The following is a 10,983-nucleotide window of genomic DNA, read 5'->3' as shown; positions in this document are numbered from 1 at the left end:
AGTATAAGTTTTATGGGAATCTGCATATATGAGACTTCAGTGTAGCAGGACAAAAATCCAGTAGCCTTGTGAAAGAATGCCCTTACTCTGTAATGTTTATAAAATCACACCGTTTTCATATCGGCAGGAAATTAAACACTTGAAAGTAGGTGGAACTGAACAATAATAGAGAATGGACATACAGTACTTTTAAATTTCTCTGAGTCATCTATTGCCAACAACATGAATATATTCTTCATGTTACTTTTCTTTGGCTATAGTTATTTATTTATTTATTTTGGGTTGGCTGGTTTTGGAATTTATTGTTTTCTACCCACGTCTGACATAACTCCAGTTAAAATGTGTTGAGTCATAATGTGAAAGTCAAAGAAAGTAATGCCTAGAAACAAGAAATCAAGAGTTTTAAATACTCATTATAACTGAAAGGACTTTGCCTTTCAGTCTTAATGGAAATCATGTCTACTATTCTGAATAAAACCAGGTAATTGTCTTGAAAGGCTGTTTTCTTTCATTATTACCATATTGAAATTAGATTTAATGTCTCTTAATATAACTTAAACATTACAAATATTTTTTGGGGAAAATAGGTTTGGCTATGATGAAGAAGAAAGAAAAAAGGTTTTGCCAATAGCTTTTTTTTTTAATATATATTTTAAGAATAGTCAGTGTTTCATTCAGAGAGATTAGTTTTCTCCATATAGATTCATGGACTCAGTCTCTTTATTCCTTAAATACCTTTCTCAGTGGATTCTTTTCTCTTTTTACTCCATGTCTTTGCCACTTAGTTATGTATTTTAATATTGTGCCTTTTATATGTCACTTCTCTTCACCATCCATTTTCCTCCCTATCTGTCCCAGATCCTTCAGGACACTTGATTTTGCTGCCTCTTAGTACTCTTCTGTTGCCTTCCTGGAATGGACAGGAAATAGACCATACTGATTTTAGCTTTTTTATATGACAGGAGCCCTGGTGGCGCAGTGGTTAAGATCTCGGTTGTTAACCAAAGGTTGACAGTTCGAATCCACCAGCCACTCCTTGGAAACCCTATGGGGGCAGTTCTACTCTGTCCTATAAGGTTGCTAAGAGTTGGAACTGATTCAACGGCAATGGGTTTAGGTTATGTGACATTATCTTGATTTCTTTTCTGCCAATTCAAGGAAAAGGAACAGTATAAAAGCCATTGTTCAATGGGTAGCACCTCATTAGGGAACAGGCTCACAAATTAATTTATTTGAAAACTTATGGACAAGGCATTCCACCTTTAGACTTACATAATAGCACTTTGAATTTTCCCTTAATTTTGTTTTAAGATTTTAAGCCAAGAAACAGAGACAAAGACATTTCCCCTTAATATTAAAAATGAATCCTAAATCCCATTACATTAGTGTCAAACAACATAGTATTTTTCATAGCTATTTGATAGAACATGATATTTAAAAGTGGAAAAAGCCATTACGCTGCCATGTATTTACAGTCTATGTAAGATGTGTTTGTATGCATATTTGAAAGGAGAAAATTATTACCTTATTGATAACTATACTTTCTTTAAATTTAGGCAATAATGTTGAAGTCCTCATGAGTGGCAATGTCAGGTGTTATAATATTGTGGTAGAAGCTATGAAAGCATTTCCTATTAATGAAAAAATCCAGGAAATCAGTTGCTGCTTGCTCCATAGGCTTACATTAGGTGAGTTATGATTCTTGCTTAATTTATTGCCACAGATCTATATGATGTAAGTATAACATATGTATGTTATATGTTGATGGATAAGTAGCTTATTGATATACACTGCATGGAAATATGGTATAGTAGCAAACTGTTCTGTCATGTTTTGATGGAATTTTAAAGGGAATGACAAAAAAATAGATCTCATGAATGAAAGAAGACTCTTATTTTATGAAGAGGTAATTAAATATGAATGCTTTATTATTAGGGCCATTTTTTTTTCATTTTTTTAATGTGCTTTAAATGAAAGTTTACAGTCCAAGTTAGTTTCTCATACAAAAATTTGTACACACATTGTTATGTGACCCTTATTGCTGTCCCTATAATGTGATAGCACACTCCTCCTTTCCACCCTGGATTTCCCATGTCCATTCAACCAGCTCCTGACCCTCTCTGCCTTCTAATCTCGCCTCCAGACAGGCACTGCTCATTTACATTCATGTGTCTACTTGAGCTAAGAAGCACACTCTTTACAAGTATCATTTTATGTCTTATAGTCCAGTCTAATCTTTGTCTGAAGAGTTGGCTTTGGGAATGGTTTTAGTTTTGGGCTAACAGAGAGTCCGGGGGCCATGTTTTCCGGGGTCCCTCCAGTCTCAGTCCGACCATGAAGTCTGGTCTTTTTACTAGAATTTGAGTTCTGCACCCTACTTTTCTCCTGCTACATCAGGGACTCTCTGTTGTGTTCCCTGTTAGAGTATGAGGGCCATAAATAAAACAGAATAAGCATAATTTATATAGAAAGGGTGAAGCATAGTGTAAAAATAACTCACCTCTCAATTTAAGTATTATTATATTACCAGTGATCGTGAGGCTACCTTGGATTCCTTCCTCCTCCTGCTTTTCCTTCAGAGGTTAACCCTTTCCAGAATTTTGTCTTTATGAATCTTTTGCTTTCTAAAAATAGTTTTACTACATTTGAATGTATTCTTAAACAAAATTTTTAAAATTTGCTTGTTTTTGCTTAATAAAAATTGAAGTACTTATATTGAATGCTGTTTTCAGCAAAATGTTTTCTTTTGTTCGTTTTTACTTAACATTATAAGAATCATAAACATTTTTGCATGTAGCTGTATGTAGTATTCTATTATATGAATATACCACAATTTACTTATGCATTCTCCTATCCATGCACATTTGGGCTTGTTTCAGTTTTAAGCTACTACCAATTATGTTGCTATGGACATATAAATGAGAATGAATCTCTTTTCAAATATTTCTTTGCCATTGGTGCTTCCTCCTTTGTAAAATACCTGATCTGTCTTGTATCTGCTTTTTCATAGAATAATCTCTTTTAAAAATTAGTTAATGTATTCTAGATAATAATGGTTTGATGGTTGGTTAAATGTATTGAAAATATCTTCTTTTGATATGTGGCCTTTTCACTATCTGTATAGTAGCTTTTATAATGAGATCAAATTTTTTCTCCCCCCCTTTTTTGATTCTAGCTTTTATTTCTTTAATCATTCCTACCTAGCTATTCTGTGTTCACTATCTGATAATTCCCATATGTGAAGTTCTTGAGAGTCTAAATCCACTGTTTCTACGCTGCCAGTCACTCATGGAGGCTTGCTTTCTTGATGTTAGATAATGGTGCTTGTGAGTTTCTGTTTCGTTGAGCTTAAACTCTGAGAATTCTGAGGACCAAAATTACACAGGCTCCTCCAGAGAAGATTTATGTTTGCCAGGAGCCAGGGCACAGGACTGATATGGAAGCACTTTAGGATGTATTTGAGGTCTAGGCTTAATGTGGGTGACTCTGGTTGAGCTCCCCTACCTTGGAGGGAATCAAAGGCTATTCTGCTGATTGCAGTGCCAGAGCCCACACTTCCACAGGGCTACTCTAGCTGCCTTGTCCATTTGCTTTCAATTCATAGCTCTTATTTAAACTCCCTTCCTCCAACCCCCGTTTGGCAATTTCCTTTATATTTTTTGTGAGCAGAGAAATGCATTAAAATGTAAAAGGTTAATGAATATGTTTGATAGGATCATTAACTGTTGGAAATTGGTCTGATGCCCTTTCCCAAAAAAGAATCACCAGAGATTTTTATTTTTTTGGTAAAATTAGGATTATTATAACAGGCATTTAGCTTTTAATCACTACAGCTTTGGTAAATAGTCATCAGTCATTTGAAAAAAAACTAATTTTCATGATTTCATTGTAGCAATTCCTATTTTCACTTCTGGAATCATGACTACATCCCTTGCATAATTCAGAAATGCTTTTAGCATTAGGAAATTCTTGGTAGTTGTGGTTGAAATGGAATTTTCATCAGTTGAATTCTATTTTATATGCACCACTTCATTTTGTTATTTCTTTCCATGATAAGCATTTATTGAATGTTCATTATATGACTAAAACTGTGATAATATGATAATAATAGCTTAAGTTTATGCATTTCTTCCATAGTGGTTTCATATATATGATTTTTTTGTTTGGTTGTTTTTTTGTTGTTTATCCTTGAAACAATCCCGGGAAATGGGTAGTTGATATTGTCTCCACATTTACAGAAGAGGACCTGTGGTTCAGCAAGTTTGTGTGTCTTATTTGAGTTCATGTAGCCAGTAAGGGGTGCAGTGAGGCATCCTTTCTGCATCGCTAAGCAAAACAAAGCATTCTTCTAAAATGTAGTTGTCATTTTCTAGTTGATCCCTTTCATGAGATGAAATTTTTACTCATTATATTTTCATAAAGTTGGACACAGTTGTATAAATTGGCTGATAATTAAAAATGTTTTAATCTAATTCAAAGTTGATTGTTAAATCTTCAGCAGTACACTAATGTGTAAGTCTTTGTTTCATGTTCTACAATTTACCACCATCAAGTTACAACTTGCACAACTTATATTAAAAATGTGAGTTCACCTTAATCCCTTTAAATGAGCCAGAGGACGAAGTAGTTTTACCGTCATGATTAGGAAAATGGTACTTGATTACCAAATAGGTCCATAGGGTCACATTAAAAGTGATTGATATTCTACGATTGAAATTAAAGAAGCCAAGAAAACTAGCGTATGGTATTTAAGTTTTGCATTATTTTGTAAGTTTTTTTCAAATAAAAAGCTATCAAACTGATCTTCAGATACGTATGCTTTTTTTCTTCTCATGTATCTCTTGCTTTTGTTTGCCATTGAGTTGATTCTGATTCACAGGGACTCTATATGACAGAGTAGAGTAGCCCCATAGTGTTTCCTTGGCTGTAATCTTTACAGGAGCAGATCGTTGGGTCTTTTCTCCCAAGGAGCTGCTGGTGGGTTCGAACTGCCAACCTTCTAATCGGCAGTTGAGTGCTTAACCATTGCACTACCAGGGCTCCTTTATTATCTCTTAAAGGATTATTATTCCATTTATTGACTAGGAAATTTATTGTTCCCATTATTGTTTAAAGGGAATCTGAATTAAAAATTTAATTTTTATTCTTCTTAACTAGAAGCCAAAAGTCAATAAATAAATATTTAACATTTTTTCCATGTATGTAATCTAATTATGGGTTTGATGCCCTTGAGGGTCTTATACCATCTCCTGTGTGTTTTTACATAAATTGTCTGGAAACAAAATCAGTCTTACTTGTATTTGTCCAGAGTCATTGGAAGAACAGCTGTTGGCAGTTGCGTGGAAGTAATAGGGAAAAAAGGATGATGGGGACTACCCAAGTTTAGAGATTAGCAAGCTGGTAAGAGTAGAAGGGAATCTTTTTGAAATGATTGTCTGTGACTGGAGATTACTAAGGGTGGAGAATATGTCTGCTTGGTTGGTGAATGTGGATGAGGTAAGAACATAGGAATGTATTGACGGAGTAGGGCTATAACATAGTTAAACTGCTTTTTAAAATTTTTTATTTTGAGGCCTTTGATTAATATTTAGTTTGGGTTTTAGGCTTTTCATGATACAGGATCTTTTCCAATTCTGGCGTGTGTCTCAGGGATCATTTTAGTGTACTCATAGCTAAACAGGAGTTTCATTCTTACTCCTAGAAGGAAACCTTGACTGTTGAGAGAGTTATAATTAGCTAAATGGAAGGAGACGCATCAGTGAGAGAAGGTGGAGAGATAACCATCCATCTACTTTATATAAAGATTTCAAGAAAATCATTTACACATTCTTATAAGGATTTAGATTTTTGCATGTGGTATTGATTCTTGAAAAAATAATTATAAAAAGTTATGGGACTTCTTCCTGGGGATTGGTTAGAGAAGGTGAAGTAATCACTTACTTTTTCTTCTAACATCATCATAGACAAGATCAAGTAATGGTAAGTATTCCAATGAGTTTTCTGAGAAGTATTCCTTTACATGAAAGAAGAGTTTTTCAGCAGAAGGATTTAACGAGTAGGAAGGGTTTTTAAGACTTCCATCTCCTAGAGGGCAGGAAAACTGTTATTTTGTACAATGAATATCAGAGTGCCATGTACGTTAGACACTTCATTTGTTTTTATATAATGATAATGTGAGACGGAGTCAGAGAACCCAAAATTAATATAGTCTAAATTTGTATCATTATTTTTGCTCAATCACTTCCATTGTATACACAAGATAGTTAAACGACAGCATGAAGTAAATTTTCATAAATTAACTTCATCGTGTTAAGCTATTTAAAATAATTGCATGTTTTTAATGCCGGTAAAGCATCATCACCCAAATTATTTAAGTATGCAGTATATAATTAAAGGTAGTATAAGTTTCATGAATGAGGAATCAGCTAATTTCTTATTTAACTTTTAGGTAATTTTTTTAATATTCTGGTATTAAACGAGGTCCACACGTTTGTGGTGAAAGCTGTGAAGCAGTATTCAGAGAATGCAACATTACAAATCTCGGCACTCAGCTGTTTAGCACTCCTCAGTAAGTAACTTTTACAGAAAAGAAAATCCTTAGAGGTGCATTTGGTCTTGATGTTAACATGATAACAAGAACGTCATAGGTAGAGAAAGAAGTATTAAATGGCTTTTCAGTCTCAATGTGACTCATTTTCCAAAAGAGTTTCCAAGGAAACTAACAGTGATGACAAGTACACATATCTTTGTCATATGGCGTTTTGCTTTAAATCCTTGATTTAGCTTGTAACTGAGCAGCTAATCTTCTGTTAATTCTCCCCTCTAGTTTATTAGTTTTGTTTGGTACCCTCTCTTCATTTTATCATTTGTCTAGATGGGATGGCACTATTATATGGCATGTAATATGTTAGAGGAGTCTCTGGGTGGTGCAAATTGTTAACGTGTTTGACTGCTCACCTTTGAAAGGTTGGAGATTTGCGTCCACTCAGAAGTGCCTCAGAAAAAAGGCCTGGCAATCTACTTCCAAAATTCAACCACTGAAAACCCTCTGGAGCACAGATCTACTCTAACACACATGGGGTCATCATAAGTCAGAATCGACTTAATTGTAACTAGTTGGTTGGTTGGAATATATTAGATATATAATATAATTTACTATGGCCTCTGCTAAAAAACAGCTCACTCTTTTGATAAAGTTTCAAAAATATAAACTTGGAGTTGATCATTCAAACTGTAATTAAATTGTATGTATGTTTTTTAAGCTGAGACCATTTTCTTAAATCAAGACTTAGAGGAAAAGAATGAGAATCAGGAGAGTGATACTGAAGAGGAAGAAGATAAATTGTTTTGGCTGGAAGCCTGTTACAAAGCATTAACGTGGCATAGAAAGAACAAGCACGTGCAGGTTGGACTCTTTTGTAAATACCATGGTTATTCAACAGTATGTTTGTACAACAATTTATGTTTTTACGTGTTTCTTATTTTTCCTCTCCTAATCCAGGAGGCCGCATGCTGGGCACTAAATAATCTCCTCATGTACCAAAACAATTTACACGAGAAGATTGGAGATGAAGATGGCCAGTCAGTGGTTTTTATTTTATATGATAAAATATATGATATATTATTTTATGTGATAAAATGCCCAGTTGTATTTCTGATTGATGCATATAAAATACCTTAACTGTAATTTTATTGTTGGAAATATTTCTGATATCATCATTCATGTTTTGAGTGTTGCCACAAAATAGTAGTAGATATATATATTTTTATCTCATTGTCTTCAATAGTTAGAAAAAGATGGTATGTTTGAGAGTTATTACTGACAGATTTGGAATCAAGTGTAATTCAGTAATTTATGAAATGTAGAGGAAAGTATTTCATTTTTCTGGAGAACTATTTTTTAAAAATGCTCTATGGATTAATCTCAGGTGATAGAGACTGCAGAGCCATCTGTGACCTTTTCTACCGCTGTGAATTGTCAGCAGATTGTCAATATCAGGAATTAGATTTGGTTTGAAAGCCTCCTACAGCGATTCCTCACCTGATTTGGCAGTTTTGACCTGTCTTCTGGGGAGAAGTTTGTTTGAAGCTGTCCGCTCTTGAGGAGGCTTTCAACAGCAGTTGCTATTCAAACATAGTACAGGAACCTTCCTCCCCAAGATACAAAGTGTAACCAGGGGTTCTGTGTGTATCAAATTTGTTTCATGTCTGGGAGACTTTGTGTTTTAGGGCAACTGCTTATATTCTTGCCAACTGCTTATATATGTGTTGTTTGATCTGGTTATCCTCTGGGTTTTTAAATTGGAATAATTTACCTCAGAAACTTAAATAATAATATTTTACGTCTCAAATCTTGACAGCCTATTTGCATAGTTATCTTTATGCTGTCTCACTGCCAGTAAAAAGGGAAGTAATGACACAGATGCTATTTAATTAAATGTCTCCATTTTGGGAAGAAACAGTAATTCTTTAGAAAAGTATATGTTGAACTAGCATCCTAATTATCCCACAGTGAGCAGTCTATTTAAGAGGTTAGGGTAAGAGAGATTGAAGTTGCAGTTTATAAATTTCAGTTCAGAGCACTTAACCTCAGCATTGATAGGAGATTTTAAAAACTTACCTATTACTAAAAGAAAATATTGTGTGTTCTATACCTTTAAGACCTTTCAAGGGGGTTTAAACATTTATGAACTTCCAATTTTCCTTTCTTGCTTTTGTCTTTGTTACTTATAAATGTTCTATTCCTGTCTTATCTTCCATTAACCTTCTTTTTCTCACTTTACCTTTTTTTCCCTAGCAACTGTTTTTATATTTGCTGAGACTTCTTTTCTTCTACTGCTTATCAGCTTTGGAGAAACATAGAAATACTAATTTTATTAGAGTTTAATGAATTTGAATCTAACTTTTAAATTTAAAAATATTTAACTACAACTCACTCTTGTAAGTGAAGGTGGCACAAAGTAATATTTCTATGCCCTTATTTGTTATTAGATTAGATAATGATAAGTGAATATTTGAGCGAATTATTAAAAAGATTGCTGTTAATACTGTGGTTGAATTTGTGAAAGGTTCCCAGCTCATAGGGAAGTGATGCTGTCCATGCTGATGCATTCTTCATCAAAAGAAGTCTTCCAGGCATCTGCGAATGCATTGTCGACTCTGTTAGAACAAAACGGTAAGGGGTACACTATACTTTTAATAAAGGGAAATGCATTTTGTGGTTATGTTTTATTATAAAAGTAATACAGTGTAAAAATTTTAAATACATAGACACATATCTGATATATAGACAAATTGATAAATATATGAGGATAAAGAAGAAAACAAACATTTTAATGTATCTTCTTCCAGACTTCTATGTTTGTACCCATACACTGGCATAGATAGTATAATTTTTGCAGAAATGGAATTGTATTATACTCTTTTATAACCAGATTTTACATTTTCTTTATGTGAATACATGTAGATTCTCACATTATCCATTGTGATGGTTGTGTAGTTTTCCTGTATATGCCTACATCCTATTTTATGAACCAGTTCCTTGTTGATGAACTTTTAGCCTATGTCCACTGTTTTTCTTTCCTTTATTTGCTTTTTAACCTGTAGAAAACACCAGATGGTCACTTTATTTATTTATTTATTTTCCATTTTCCTTTATGCACTGTTCCAGTTATTTTCTTAGGAAAACTTTCACGTAATGCAACTGGATGGAGAGATATATACCACTGTAAAATCTGGTAAAATTGTCCATTATAAAATTTTTATACCACTATGTTTCTCTCAAAATGACGCTTTACATGTAAGTCTTATAAGTCTGATGAGTAGCTCTCCATTATTAAGGAGAGAAAAATGGCTCATACACTGCTGGAAGAATTCCTGAGGGTTAAGATTGAAAACTCAGGCTGTTTAGATTCCTGTCTCCATAAACAGGAAATGCTGCTGAAAAACTCTGGGCAAAAAGTCATCTTAAAGGCATTGGGACTTGGCATCTCTTGCAGGGTATTTTTTGTAAGGAGGGAAAAAAGAAAAATACTGAAAGCCTGAGACAGAGACCACTTTTTAGTAGAAAACCTAAGTAGAGTGAAAGGAATAAAGAAACCACTTTATGCATGTTTCTTTATACTATTCCTTAAGTCAAATCAAGAGGAAAATTATCTCCTCTTCCTTTCCTTCTTCCTATGCTACCTCTCTGAAGGCACTTTAATAAATGAGCACTGAGAGGCAGACAGGAGTTGCCCTCAGGGATAATGAATCAGAGCAGGAGGGGTAGAAAAGAGACTTGTTATTCTTGAACTTGTCATATTTTACCGTGCAGTTAGAGAGGCCTAGATGGAGATCTCACTCCTGGAAATGACAACTGGACTTTGTTGCTTTTGCGTGGAACACCTTAGAGAGGAGACAGACATCTACCGTGTATAGACAACCCTGTGTTAGCACTGTAATTCTTAAGCACCTGGAAATCTTTGACATGCAAACAAAATTGCTATGACTTTGTAGATTTGGATTGCTATGGTGTCTGAGAATTAATTGCATTTGGAGTCAACCTTGATTTCTTTGTTCAAAGTCAGTTCTCTGCTCTTTCTAGTTGCTTACTTCTTTGTTTCTGGCCAACAGTCAGATAAACTGTCTTCAGATCCCTTCATATTGTCTTTGGAGTTCTGCCTTAGGAAAGCATTAAGAACTTGAGCAGCTTGTTCATCAACCTCTGTGGGCAATTCTTCACTGAAAGATACTTGGGGACATTGGGTGTGCGGAACTGGGTATGGTTTTTCTTGAATTAATGACCGGATTGTCAGCCAGGAGAGCTGGAGAGCTGGGCTCACCCTGGTGACTTCAAAGCCAAGTCTCAGACATCTTTTGTGACATTTTCCTTAATTAATTCAGTTAATATCTATGGACTCCAATTATGTGTCAGACAATGCTCTTGGCACTTGGAATACATCCCAAGTTCATGGAGCTTAAACTTTAGTGGGTAGATAAAGA

At 34.4% G+C, this 10,983-nt stretch overlaps 1 protein-coding gene across 1 annotated transcript in view; it reads left to right on the top strand.

The window, feature by feature from the left end:
* The window catches only part of LRRK2 (leucine rich repeat kinase 2), a 155,486-nt gene that overhangs the window by 20,142 nt on the left and 124,361 nt on the right, over positions 1-10,983 (top strand). The window contains exons 7-11 of the mRNA XM_023738875.1: positions 1,557-1,688; positions 6,449-6,568; positions 7,263-7,405; positions 7,502-7,581; positions 9,069-9,175. Coding sequence (XP_023594643.1) covers positions 1,557-1,688; positions 6,449-6,568; positions 7,263-7,405; positions 7,502-7,581; positions 9,069-9,175 — 582 coding nt within the window. The remainder of the gene's footprint in view (positions 1-1,556; positions 1,689-6,448; positions 6,569-7,262; positions 7,406-7,501; positions 7,582-9,068; positions 9,176-10,983) is intronic.

The sequence above is a fragment of the Trichechus manatus genome, unplaced genomic scaffold (assembly GCF_000243295.1).
Source record: "Trichechus manatus latirostris isolate Lorelei unplaced genomic scaffold, TriManLat1.0 scaffold00123, whole genome shotgun sequence".
Lineage (NCBI taxonomy): Eukaryota > Metazoa > Chordata > Mammalia > Sirenia > Trichechidae > Trichechus > Trichechus manatus.
This window is presented reverse-complemented; position numbering and strand designations above follow the sequence as displayed.